Here is a 14,556-nt window from a genome sequence, read left to right on the forward strand (position 1 = left end):
TTTCCTTGGCTTAAACAGGAAATCCAAGTCTTACTAAGTGACTTGCACCCCTGCTCCCTCCAGTAACCCTTCTCTCCTCCTCTCCTTCTAGCCGCAGTACACCAACCTGGGGCTTCTGAACAGCATGGACCAGCAGATCCAAAACGGCTCTTCCTCCACAAGCCCCTACAACACGGAGCATGCCCAGAACAGCGTCACGGCCCCCTCCCCCTACGCCCAGCCCAGTTCCACCTTCGACGCCCTCTCCCCGTCTCCGGCCATCCCCTCCAACACAGATTATCCGGGGCCTCACAGCTTCGACGTCTCATTTCAACAGTCCAGCACTGCAAAGTCGGCCACGTGGACGGTGAGTCGACTTTCGGGGAAGGGTTGTGTCAGCGGGGGTCCCAAGAAGGAAGAAGGGGAGGCCGGCTGGATTTGGCCCGGAAGAGGTCCTATTAGGTACAGTTGCTGGGCCTGCCAGGATTGTGGGGATCTACTTTTATCCTTGGGGAGTGCTTGATTAGAATATTGGTTTCTGCTCGGCTGTTTGTCTGGTGTTACTCCTTGCTTATTCATTGAAGAGGTTACCTAGTTGGGACACGAAATTCTGCAAGAAAATCAAACTCAGCGAGCATCAAGGTTCCCACAGTCCTCCTTCTCCTCCCCCCTCCTCCTCTTCCTCCTCCTCCTCCTCCTCCTCCCCCCACCTTCTAGTCCTGCTGATGTTAGTTGGGTCATGTTAGCAGCTTTCTAAATTAGAGAATTGTTTTCTGCTCGACTGTTTGTCTGGAGTTATTCCCTGCTTATTCATTGAAGAGGTTACCTAGTTGGGACACGAAATTCTGTAAGAAAATCAAACTCAGCGACCATCAAGGTTCCCACAGTCCTCCTCCCCGCCTCTTTCTCCCCCCCCCCTCCTCCTCTTCCTCTACCTCCTCCCCCCCCCCACCTTCTAGTCCTGCTGATGTTAGTTGGGTCATGTTACTAGCTTTCTAAATTAGATAATTGTTTTCTGCTCGACTGTTTGTCTGGTGTTATTCCCTGCTTATTCATTGAAGAGGTTACCTAGTTGGGACACGAAATTCTGCAAGAAAATCAAACTCAGCGAGCATCAAGGTTCCCACAGTCCTCCTTCTCCTCCCCCCTCCTCCTCTTCCTCCTCCCTCTCCTCCTCTTCCTCCTCCTCCTCCCCCCTCCTCCTCTTCCTCCTCCTCCTCCTCCTTCTCCTCCCCCCAACCTTCTAGTCCTGCTGATGTTAGTTGGGTCATGTTACTAGCTTTCTAAATTAGAGAATTGTTTTCTGCTTGACTGTTTGTCTGGTGTTATTCCCTGCTTATTCATAAAGAGGTTACCTAGGGTCATGAAATGTCTGCAAGAAAACCACCAAGTTCAGGAAGCCCCAAGGAGCCCCACAGTCGTCGTCCTCCTCCTCCTCCTCCTTTCTAGCCCTGCTGATGTTATCTAGTTGGGTCATGAAACGTCTTTAAGAAACCCACCAAGCTCAAAGAGCACCAAGGACCCCACAATCCTAGTCCTCCTCCTCCTCCTCCTCCTCTCCACAGTCCTCCTCTTTCTCTTTTCAACTGGTTAAAAAGAGAGAGAGAGAGAGAGAGAGAGGTTACTTATCATTGCTGGTCCTATTTTTTCATGGATTTCTAGGGTGACGTCGCTGTTGGGGGGGGGAGTTTGGGGATGTAGGGCAGAAGGTAATAAGTGATGTGTCATCAGACCATATTCCTGGAAACCTGGTCTGCAATTAAGGCCAAGAAGTGGTAATTTTCTTAGTCGCCTGGGTCTTTTGGAAATTGCAGGTCCTCTGGGCACCTTTGCAATGCTAAGGTCGCGTTAGCAGGCAGTCCTCAATGTACGACCACAATCGAGCCCACAATTTGGGCGTCCTCCTGGATGAACGGCTGTCTTTTGAAGACCATTTGACGGCCGTCTCCAGGAGAGCTTTCCACCAGGTTCGCCTGGTGCGCCAGTTGCGCCCCTTTCTGGACCGAGATGCCCTATGCACGGTCACTCACGCCCTCGTGACGTCTCGCCTGGATTACTGCAACGCTCTCTACATGGGGCTCCCCTTGAGGGGCATCCGGAGGCTTCAGTTAGTCCAGAATGCGGCTGCGCGGGTGATAGAGGGAGCCCCTCGTGGGTCCCGTGTGACACCTATCCTGCGCAGACTGCACTGGCTACCTGTGGCCTTCCGGGTGCGCTTCAAGGTTTTGGTAACCATCTTTAAAGCGCTCCATGGCATAGGGCCGGGCTATTTACGGGACCGCCTGCTGCTACCAAATACCTCTCACCGACCCGTGCGCTCTCACAGAGAGGGACTCCTCAGGGTGCCGTCAGTGAGGCAATGTCGTCTGGCAACGCCCAGGGGAAGGGCCTTCTCTGTGGGGGCTCCCACCCTCTGGAACGAACTCCCTCCAGGACTTCGTCAACTTCCGGACCTCCGAACCTTCTGTCGCGAGCTTAAAACACACTTATTCATCTGCGCAGGACTGGATTAGATTTTAAATTTACTGGTTTTAAATGGGTTTTATTATTTATATAGTTTTTAATAATTCGGCTATGTAGAATAAGTTTTTTAATTTATTTTAGTCTGTATTTATATGTACTTTTTACTTGCCTGTGAACCGCCCTGAGTCCCTAGGGAGATAGGGCGGTATATAAATGTGAAAAATAAAAAAAAATAAAAATAAATAAATTTCGATTGCTAAGAAAGACGGTTGTGACGCCCCGTTTCTTGCCACTGTCGCTAAGTGAATTCCTGCCATTGTTCAGTTAGTAACACAGCCGCTAAGCGAATCTGGCTTCTCCATTGACTTTGCTTCATGGGAAGGTCGCAAAAGGGGGATTACGTGACCCCAAGACCCCAAGGTCGCAACCGTCATAAATATGAGTCGGTCACTAAAAATCTGATTTTTGATCATGTGACCATGGGGAGGTTGCAACGGTCGTAAGTGTGTGACAATTGGACATAAGACTGACCAGTGACATTGTAACTCTGAACGGTCACTAAGCGAACTGTCGTAAGTGAAGGATCTTGGAAGTCCTGTAATGAGTAGGTTCTGGGCTGGCTTTGTTACTGTAGGGAGAAGAGGAGCCCTGAGAGCTCATGGGACAATCCCGATCTTCTCTCCAAGTTGTCACAGAATTGTGTTTTTTTTAAAATAATCACAAAAAAGGAGATTGTGTAGGAGAAGACTCAATAGTAGTAACTGTGAGAGGGATCTTGGAGTCCTAGTGGATAACCATCTAGATATGAGCCAGCAGTGTGTGGCAGCTGCCAAAAAAGCCAACACAGTTCTGGGCTGCATAAACAGAGGGATAGAATCAAGATCACGTGAAGTGTTAGTGCCACTTTATAAGGCCTTAGTAAGGCCACACTTGGAATATTGCATCCAGTTTTGGTCTCCACGATGTAAAAAAGATATTGAGACTCTAGAAAGAGTGCAGAGAAGAGCAACAAAGATGATTACGGGGACTGGAGGCTAAAACATATGAAGAACGGTTGCAGGAACTCGGTATGTCTAGTTTAATGAAGAGAAGGACAAGGGGAGACATGATTGCAGTGTTCCAATATCTCAGGGGTTGCCACAAAGAAGAGGGAGTCAAACTATTCTCCAAAGCACCTGAGGGTAGAACAAGAAGCAATGGGTGGAAACTAATCAAGGAGAGAAGCAACTTAGAACTTTCCTGACAAGTTAGAATAGAATAGAATAGAATTTTTATTGGCCAAGTGTGATTGGACACACAAGGAATTTGTTTTGGTGCATATGCTCTCAGTGTACATAAAAGAAAAGATACGTTCATCAAGGTACAACATTAAAACACAATTGATGATCAATATATCAATGTAAATCATAAGGATTGCCAGCAACAAGTTATAGTCATACAGTCATAAGAACAATCAATAAATGGAACAACTTGCCTGCAGAAGTTGTGAATGCACCAACATGGAAATTTTTAAGGAAATGTTGGATAGCTATTTGTCTGAAATGGTGTAGGGTTTCCTGCCTGGGCAGGGGGTTGGACTAGAAGACCTCCAAGGTCCTTTCCAACTCGTATTATTATGTTATGTTATGTTAAGACATGGAAAGACATGTGGTGGAGTCACACTTGGTTTCTCTCCTGATCCCAACTGAGTTGGGGAACGTTGACCATGGTTGAGCTCTCGCCTTGCCTTGGGGACCTTCAGGATGTGTCTTCAGAAACGTGTCTCTATATCTAGAGATAGAGGAGGGAGCAAGGAAGTAACTTTTCTGAGGACTTTCCTAAAAAATTTATCGACCAAGGAAAGCCGGTTTCTAATCCAGGCTGTTGTTATTCTTCTCAGCTCAACCAGGAAGGGGAAACAGGGTGTATGGCTGGTCTAGCGGTCTCTTTACGTGTCAACTTAAGGCTTGTTTCAGCTTTTAAGACTTGTGGACTTCAATTCCCAGAATTCCCCAACATGGCTGGTTGGGGTATTCTGGAAGTTGAAATCCACAAGTGTTAAAATCGACAAGATCCCTGGATTAAATTATTCTTCCTGAGTTCAGGACTCCATAACGTGAGGGGACTTCAAGCAGAATCTGGGAGTTGCGTCTTTCTGAAATGGAAGGATATGTGTTTGTCTGAATCGGGAAGCTTCGTTGCTCCAGGATTGTTATCGTGTGTGAAGGCTTTCAGTCCCATCCATATGTGTTGGTCTGCATCCTTGATCTAATGAATGTTGATTGACCGCTGTGAGTTGTCCAGGTCAGGGGTCTCCAACCTTGGCAACTTTAAGCCTGGAGGACTTTAACTCCCAGAATTCCCAAGCCAGCTCTGCTGGCTGGGGAATTGTGGGAGTTAAAGTCCTCCAGGCTTAAAGTTACCAAGGTTGGAGACCCCTGGTCCAGGTGACACTGTCATTTCAAGTGAAGATCTTGAGAACTTGGTGGCTCCTCTCTTGCTTCCTGCAGCCTGCCTTTGTGTTGTCACCCTTGACTTTCACTGTTGTCTTAACTTGGCCCAAAATCAGAAGATATTAAGATCTCATCGCTGGGCTGCTTAAGTCAACCGCTTCTTCTTTTCACTCGACGTGACTTCAGGGCTCTTCAGCCAACAGTTGTCATCTTCCTTTCTCCTTAATGACAGGTTAGGAACCAACCCAACTGGAAGTATCTCTTAGGTTACCGTGACCTACTAACAGTTTTAATTGCATGGTGCTCCACCCAAGGAGTCCTGAAGGTTGAAGGTCTTCTTACAATTTCCACCAACTCTTCCAAAAGTGACTTGAATTGCCAGAGGAGATTTTATTTTCATCAAGCTTTTTCTCTTGAACTCGTGTCTTTCTCCTGGTGTGTTAGCAAGCATGTTGAGAACCAACTTAGAAGGAAAGAGAAAATATTCCGACCCGTGAGAACAATGGATCAGTGATGTAGCCTGGAGTTATGGATGCTGCATCAATGGAGGTTTTCAGTGAAATACTGCTAGGCCTCAACCTATGACCACAATTGAGCCCAAAATTTCTGTTGTTAGGCGAGACCGATGCTAAATGAATCTTGCCTGATTTTACAACCTTCCTTGCTGCAGCTGTTATGTTAGTAACAGTTCCGCATTGGCTTTGCTTGTCAGAAACTGGCTGGGAAGATTGCTGGATAGAACACAATGCCAAAAGAAGGGAGGGAGGGAGGGAAGGAAGGAAGGAAAAGAAAGAAAGAAAGATTTAAAAAGAAAGAAAAAAGAAAGAGATAGAAAATTTAAGAAAGGAAAGAAAGAAAAAGAAAGAACAAACAAACAAAGATTGATTTAAGGAGAAAGAAAGATTTAAGAAAGGAAAGAGAACGAGAAAGAAAGAAAACAAAGAAAGATTGATTGATTTTTACTGTTTTAGTGATCAGGCCATGATAATATTTAGTCTTAACTGGGTTTTAATGCTTATTTATTATATTGTTTTAATATGCCTGTGAACTGCCCTGAGTCCTACGGGAGATGGTGCGGTATATAAGTATGATTAATAAATAAATAAAAATAAATAATTTAAGGAGAAAGAAAGATTTAAGAAAGGAAAGAGAAAAAGAAAGAGAGAAAACAAACAAAGATAGATTGATTTAAGGAGAAAGAAAGGAAAGAAAGAAAGATTGATTTAAGGAGAAAGAAAGAAAGATTTAAGAAAGGATAGAAAGAAAGGGCAATCCTCAACCACACAAGCAAAGGCTCCTGCCATTCCTCCACCATGCGTAGATCAAGGGTGCGTGTGAATGGGCAGCCCCGGGTGTGAGAGGAGGAGGAGGCGATGACGTCATGATCCCCGTATGAGACTTTTGGACGTGTCCGGTTCCCACGCAGGACGCTCCACGCGGGGCCCTTCGGATGTCCTGCGTCCTCCTGCTCTTGGGTGATTTCCCCCCCCTTCCTGCCAGCTGCTCACCTACTCATCCCCGTTGTTTCTGGGAACGCAATTTGGCAACTGGCGCTCCGGGAAAACCAGTTGCGGGAAAGTTGGAAATGAACCTCCCCGGTTTTTTTATTACTGTCCCCTCCCTGCCCTTGAGAAAGAAAGAAGAAAAAAAGCAGAATATTTGCACCTCAGTCTGCAATCTTCTGCTAGTCTTGCAAAAGGAAGAATTCCAGCTGCAGCCTGCAGAGCGAAGGAATTGGCTGTTTTTACGGGGTTCGCCCCCCCCCAAAAAAACGTTTTATTCAAAAACTTTATTCAAAAGTAGCCCTCGACTTACAACCGTTCGTTTAGTGACTGTTCAAAGTTACAACACTAAAAAAGGGACTTGCCACCTTTTTCACACTTACAACCAATTGCAGCATCACGTGAACAAAATTTGGACATTTACCGACGGACTCGTACTTACGACGTTGCAGTAAAAAACACAAGTTACATTTAAGTTAAAATTACATGCAAACAGTTGTAAGGTTCATATATGTTATTTTAATATTTAATGTTTTATCTTGTTTTTAACTTGGTGCTAAGACGCCAGAGTCATCTCTAGGAGAGATAGAAGAGATATAAATTAAATAAGTGAAATAAATAATTTTAAAAGCTAAAAGAGATATATAAGATACCCAAAGTTTAAAAAAAGAAACTTAAAAAAAAAGCTTATTGCAAGGGATAAAAGATTTAAAAAGTTTAAAAAACAGAATCGTTAATATATGGTAATTAAAACTATCCTAGACCAAAACACAACTAATAAATTATATATTCATTAAAGCTCATTATTTTTCTGGCAACTGCGATAATTTTTGGCCCTACTTATAGTCCTTAATTTACAGCCTTTCATTTAGTGACCAATCAGACTTACAACACCACTGAGAAAAGTGACTTACAACCAGTCCTCACACTTACGACCGTTGCAGAATCCCCATGGTCGCGTGATCAAAATTCAGACGCTTGGCAAGTGTCTCGTATTTATGACGGTTGCAGCGTCCTGGGATCATGTGATCCCCTTTTGCGACCTTCCGACAAACCAAGTCAATGGGGAATCCAGGTTCACTTTATGACCAAAGTGATTCACTCAACATCTGTGGCACAAAAGGTCATAAAATGAGGAAGAACTCAGTTAACAAGTGTTTCACTTAGCAAAGTAAATGCTGGTTCCAATTATGGTTGTTAAGTCGAGGACTGCCTGTAATTTTGAAGGTGATGGCCGTTTTTGGAGGTACAAAACTGACCGTTCTCATTCAGAAGTTTTTTTCCTTCCTCCTTGCAAAATGGGGAATATTTCAGCTTTATTTGCAGAGACGAAAATCCTTCCCACCAAAAACCAAAATATTTGTCCCTTCTTTCCCCCTTCTTCCACAGGAACCCCCCACCCTGAGGGAACTCTGAAATCCAGCTTGGGAAATTAAGTTCCCACGCTTCGGTGTATGTGTGCAAAAATCAAACTCTTAGAGTTCGCAGAGAAAGGGATCTTAAGGGATCTCCAACACACACACCTCCATTTTGTTCAGCGGATATGCAGGGTTTGGGGCGAGCTCCCCCTTAGGATGACAGGCATGCTCAATACAGGTAGTCCTCATTTTACAGCAGTTCATTTAGTGACTGCTTGAAGTATCAGCGGCACCTAAGCCACTTAGGACCGTTTTTCACACTTAATGACCATTGTAGCATCCTCGTGGTCATGTGATCAAAACACTTGGCAACTGACTCATATTTATGACGGGTCGCAGTGTCCTGGGGGGGTGTCACACGATCCCCTTCCGCGACCTTGTGACCAGCAAAGTCAATGGGGAAGCCGGGTTCACTTAACGACCATGTCACTAACTGCCGTGATTCACTTAACAACTATTGGAAGAAAAATTGTCAAATGGGGTGAAATTTCTCTCTTAAGCAACGTATATTTTGGGCTCAATTGTGGTCGTAAGTCGAGGACTAGCTGTATCGGCAAAGGGTTTAAATACTTGCCCCTGTGTCTAGATTAACAAGGGACCAACCCCCCCTTTTTTTGATGGGGTCCTTCCTACAACTTCTCTTTGGGGTGTTGGAGGGAAAACCCAGGGAAAGAGATCAGGAGTTTGTGGGTGTGGCGTTTTGCCCCAGGCCTTTTCCCAACTTTCACACGTGGAAGACAACAAAACCCAGCCCGATTTTCTTGCATAAGATGGGGTGCTTTTAATTTCATTTGGGAGGGGCTCCTGAGAGGCCCTGGGGGTCTCTGGGGTTACTGGGGGGGGGGAGTTGAAATTTCTGGGTGGTGATTCTGCAAGGGAAAAGACTGGCTTGCCTATGTTTAATTTATTTTATTTTGTATTATTTTGTTTTGTTTTTTGTCTTTTTATTTATTTATTTATTTTGTTATTATTTCATTTATTGTTGGCTTATTTTATTCCGGGCTTGATTTATTTATTTATTTTAAAAAAAATTGCTTTGTTGCCTGTTTTGCTTTTTCATCTTTTGGGGGTTTTTTTAATTTCATTTTTTTTGCTTTTATTTGGCATTTTATTTCGCATATTATTTTATTGTATTCTTTATTTCCCCCCCGCCCCCTTTCCTCTTGTTTTCTTTTCTGTTCTCTTTTTCATTTTGTCTTTATTTCATTTTGTATCTTATTTTTATTTTATTCCGGCTTGATTTATTTATTTATTTATTTATTTATTTATTTATTTATTTTATTATTTTTATTTTGCCTATTTCATATGTGTGTGTGTATAATAAAATAATAAAAATTGAATAAAATTATAAATAAATTTTATTCGTTTTTTTATTTTATTATTTTATTTTGTATCTTATTTTTATTGTATGCATCTTAATTCACATTTCAGGACTGCCCATTTCATGGTTGAGACTGTGACATGGTTAATCTAAGCCAGGGGTGTTCAAATTTGGCAACTTTAAGACTTGTGGACTTCAACCGCCAGAATTCCTCAACCAGCTTTGCTTACTCTCTTGTAATCCCTTCCTCTGCAATCTGAGGAATTTGGGGAGTTGAAGACCACAAGTCTTAAAGTTGCCAAGTTTGGACACCCCTGATCTAAACCGATGCCTCCCACCCACCCATCCCCACCCAGCAGAAATATACAAATCTTTGCAACTCCATTAAACGCCCCCCTGCACCAGCTCCATTGGACCCCTGTGAAATAATGCTGCCCCCCCTTGGGACATGCGGTGAGACCGGACTTCATAGCAGCTGGCATCTCTCGTTCTGCCTTAGGACACAGGTTGGCTCTTAAAGTTGGAGATGTCCTTTCAGTTTGCAAATTTTTATCAGCTTATTGAAATATAAAATGCAAAGGAAAATAAAAATCATGGGAAACTGAGGGAAGGAAAAAAGGGAAGGAAAGAGAAAAGGTAGAAGGGGAAAAAAGAAAGAAAAGGCGTGGACTTTCAACTCTTTTTAGCCTACTAGAAGATAACAATATTAGAGCTACAACTTTTTACACATTAGTACAGGGGTCTCCAACCTTGGCAACTTTAAGCCGGGAGGACTTCAACTCCCAGAATGGTTGGAGACCCCTGCATTAATATATATCGTCCATTTCTATAACAACAAATCGTATCTAATTGGCAAAAATCAAACCAAAATCAAAGTTTCCTGGTTTTTCCATCCCAAGCACAAAATCCAGAAGCGATGTCCAAATAAAACCACGATTAGATCTAACAATAAAGCAATCGATTTAGCCACCTCTGCTTTGCCTTCCCGGCTGTGGAAATAATATATATTTCTGTTTGCCTTTATCCATCTTTGCAAACTGTCATCGTTTATATTGAAAAAATTCACCCTGGGCTTTCAGATTCTTTAACCTTAAAGGGAAGAGAGAAAAAAAACACAAAACAGGTTAAAAAAAAAGTGTATTATTTGTGGTTGTAAAGTTGTTATCTTCTACTGTGTTAAAGAGTTGGAAATTTTCTCTCCTTCTTTCCCCTCTTTACACTATATTTCTTTTTTTTCCTCTCCTCCTCTTAGTTTTCCACTACTTTTTAAATTTTCCTTTCTATTTTATATTTTGAAAAACCAATAAAAAGATTTTTTAAAAGGGATGTATTAGAACTTACAGATTTTAGAAATGTGATTTATTTTTTTTTTGGTTTAAAAGAAAAAACTTGGAGTTGTCGTTCAACTAGCATGTTTTTCATATAATGGTGCCTCTCTGAATTTCCTGCTGGCGTAATGACAGTTTGCTCATCCAGCGTGTTGTATTTTTATTTTAAATTGCACATGGATTAAGCGTGCAAAGACATCTGAATTTTCATTCAGGAGAAACCGCGATTTCCCAGGTGCGCCGTGATGGGTGAAGGTGAGGATGGATCTCCAGAGGAAAGGAGCTAAAATGAGGGGGGGGGTTGGTGCTGAAAGGAGCTGAAATGAGGGGGAGGCTGTGTCTTTTTTTTCCCCCCAATAACATATTTAATGTACCATCATATACAATTAATCGGACCTGCCCGGTCACCACCCCCTTCCTACTCTCTTCCCTTCTCTACCTTCTTCTACTTTCCACGACCATCCTCCCCTTCTCTTATCTACCTCCTCTCCTCCTTCCTCCCTACTCCTTTCTTCTCCCTCTTCTATCCCTCTTCCTTCCTTTCCTCTTCCTCCTCTTCTCTTTCCTACCTCCTTCTCTCTTCTACTTCCTTCTTTCCCATCATTCTGAAATGATAGCCAGGCAGCTCCGATCATACATTGATTATACATCTTCAATCATCTCTGTACATTAACCATCAATCCATTTTCTACCTCATCCCCCCTCCCCTCCCTCCCCTCCCCCCACCCCCCAAGACTTCCCAGAACCGAATACAGGGTATAAAACTAACAATCAAAAATTAAAATATAACACAAATCATAATCCATAGTCACTCCTTAAAACCTCGACTCCCCGATCTCAGAAATTTCCAATTGAGTTCGTATTTGTTCTTCATTAAAGTACATAGTTTTTAATATCCAACCTTCATCAATCAGTACCAAAACAACGTTCCATCTTCCAATATTCACCAAGGATTCTTCTGAAATGTCTTTCTTCCTTAAGCATTCTCTCAAGAATAGTTCATATTTCCAACTTAATTTCTTAAATTTTACTGTCCAGCCTCCAAGGATAAACAATAATCCATCTTTTCATATCTTCGGTATCATTTACATACATCAAATCAGATTACAAATATTATTATTAATCCTATGTTATCTCCACAATATATCAATTGTAATAATTAAAATCTTCACTTTACCTTACTTACGGGACCCCGTAATCAAAAGACCCCACTGCCCACCCCTTCGCCATCGGGACCTTGTTTCTGTGGGGTGCATCTAATCCTCGATTTATAGCCATTCGTTTAATGACCGAAATGACAACAACACTGAAAAGAGTCACTTGGGATCGTTGTTCACACTTACGACCCCCTGCTCAGTTGATCAAAATTTGGACGCTTGGCAACCGACTCGTATTTATGACGGTCGCAGTGTCCCGGGGTCACGTGAGCCCCTTTTGGTGACCTTCTGACTACCAGAGTCAACGTTGGGAAAGCCAGATTCACTTAACAACCTTAATAGATGCAGTGCTTCACTTAACCACGGTGGGAAGGAGGGCCGTAAAAGGAGGCAAACCTCCCTTTAAGAACCGTCTTGCTTAGCAAGGGAAATTTGGGGCTCGCTTGGGGTCGTATGTCGAGGACTACCAGGGTTAATGGCTTTGGGAGAGAGAAGGGAGAGCCACGGACTGCGTAACCAACATGTAACCGAGTGATTCAAATATTCTGTGACGTGTGAAGATGGAGCTTCAGGCTTTTTCTGGGGGAGTCTGTTGGGGTGGGGGCGGAAGAGACCCTGGTATCCCAACTCCCTGGCCATCCAGGTCAACTTTCTGTGGTGTAGAAGGGGGCCAGATTTAACGGTCTGTGTGAATGGCCTTGAGAGAAAGAAGTGAGAGTGGTGTGGAACGGTAAAGGGTCTCCTGTTTGAGGAGGGGGTTGGACTAGAAGACCTCTGAGGTCCCTTCCAGCTCAGGTATTCTGCTCTGGATAACTGAGAAAGAAAAGGTCTCCCAGTCCATACAAAAAAAGGGAGGGCGTGGGAAGCATTTCAGTAAGTCCCCTCCCTAGTTTACCCATGAGTAAAAGTAGAGGAGAGGAAAAGTAACCGAATAACAGAGTTGGAAGGGACCTTGGGGGTCTTCTAGTCCAACCCCCTGCTCAAGCAGGAGACCCGATACCATTTCAGACTAATAGCTGTCCGGTCTCTTCTTAAAAGTGGTTCCAGTGATGAAGCATCCACAACTTCTGGTGGCAAGTTGTTCCACTGATTAATGGTTCTCACTGTCAGGAAATTTCTCCTGGATTAGTTTCCATATATTGTTTCTTGTTTTGGGTCTCCAACCTTGGTCCCTTTAAGAACCGTCTTGCTTAGCAAGGAAATTTGGGGCTCGCTTGGGGTCGCATGTCGAGGACTACCAGGGTTAATGGCTTTGGGAGAGAGAAGGAGAGCCACGGACTCGTAACCAACATGTAACCGAGTGATTCAAATATTCTGTGACATGTGAAGATGGAGCTTCAGGCTTTTTCTGGGGGAGTCTGTTGGGGTGGGGGCGGAAGAGACCCTGGTATCCCAACTCCCTGGCCATCCAGGTCAACTTTCTGTGGTGTAGAAGGGGGCCAGATTTAACGGTCTGTGTGAATGGCCTTGAGAGAAAGAAGTGAGAGTGGTGTGGAACGGTAAAGGGTCTCCTGTTTGAGGAGGGGGTTGGACTAGAAGACCTCTGAGGTCCCTTCCAGCTCAGGTATTCTGCTCTGGATAACTGAGAAAGAAAAGGTCTCCCAGTCCATACAAAAAAAGGGAGGGCGTGGGAAGCATTTCAGTAAGTCCCCTCCCTAGTTTACCCATGAGTAAAAGTAGAGGAGAGGAAAAGTAACAGAATAACAGAGTTGGAAGGGACCTTGGAGGTCTTCTAGTCCAACCCCCTGCTCAAGCAGGAGACCCAATACCATTTCAGACTAATAGCTGTCCGGTCTCTTCTTAAAAGTGGTTCCAGTGATGAAGCATCCATAACTTCTGGTGGCAAGTTGTTCCACTGATTAATGGTTCTCACTGTCAGGAAATTTCTCCTGGATTAGTTTCCATATATTGTTTCTTGTTTTGGGTCTCCAACCTTGGTCCCTTTAAGAATTGTGGACTTCAACTCCCAGAGTCCCTCAGCCAGCAAAGCTGGCTGAGGAACTCTGGGAGTTGAAATCCACAAGTCTTAAAGGGACCAAGGTTGGAGACCCCTGCTTTGGAGAATAGCTTGACTCCTTCTTCTTTGGGGCAACCCCTGAGATATTGGAAGACTGCTATCATGTCACTCCTAAGTCCTTCTTTTCATTAAACGAGACATACCCAATTCCTGCAAAATGTTTTCAGTGTTGCAAGAAGAGGACAGACCTGGGAGTCCTAGTTCTGCGTCTTCTCGGGACTACCTTGCAGGGCTAACTTAACACCCGCTGTTTTTGTTGCGGGAAGCCTGGTTTGACCAGGGACAGTTGTGGGTGCAACGAAATCTTGGTACCAGGTTCTCAAACTGACATCCCAGCTTTGGTTGGATCATAGTACACATAGTCCTTGACTTACAACAGTTCATTGAGTGACCTTCCAAAGAGACAACGTTGGTTAGGACCGTTTTTCACACTTGCGACCGTTGCAGCATGGTCACAGGATCAAAATTTGGAGGCTTGGCAACTTGACTCGTAGTTATGATGGTTGCAGTGTCCTGGGGTCACACGACCCCCTTTTGTGGCCTTTGGATGAGCAAAGTCAACGGGGAAGCCCAGATTCACTTAACAACCATGGGAGGGAAGGTCATAAATTGGGACAAAATTCACATAGCAAACGTCTCCCTTGGCTGGAAAAATTTTGGGCTCAATTATGGCCGTAAGTCGAGGATCTACCTGTAACCTCCTAAATCTCTTGAGGATTGAGAGTTGAGCTGGAGAGGCTGTTTCGGGGGAGACACCTTCTGGGGTTCTCTGTAGATCCCTGTCAAAGTTTTTGGGATCTTTTGAAATCTATTGGATCTTTCTCCATCCTCCTATCATTCTATTTCCAGGAAGTCATTCTAGGCTTTAGGACAACTTTAAAATTTGTGGACTTCAGCTCCCAGAATTCCCCGATCAGCATAGCTTACTCTCTTGTAATC

The 14,556-nt window shown here is 43.8% G+C and overlaps 1 protein-coding gene across 3 annotated transcripts in view; it reads left to right on the top strand.

Annotated features, from left to right (window-relative positions):
• TP63 (tumor protein p63) overlaps nt 1–14,556 on the top strand; it is a 120,464-nt gene that overhangs the window by 32,805 nt on the left and 73,103 nt on the right. For all 3 annotated transcript variants that reach the window (XM_058188933.1, XM_058188934.1, XM_058188935.1), the window contains exon 2: nt 92–346. In XM_058188933.1, the coding sequence (XP_058044916.1) occupies nt 92–346 (255 nt within the window). The remainder of the gene's footprint in view (nt 1–91; nt 347–14,556) is intronic.

This window comes from Ahaetulla prasina, chromosome 6, assembly GCF_028640845.1.
Source record: "Ahaetulla prasina isolate Xishuangbanna chromosome 6, ASM2864084v1, whole genome shotgun sequence".
Lineage (NCBI taxonomy): Eukaryota > Metazoa > Chordata > Lepidosauria > Squamata > Colubridae > Ahaetulla > Ahaetulla prasina.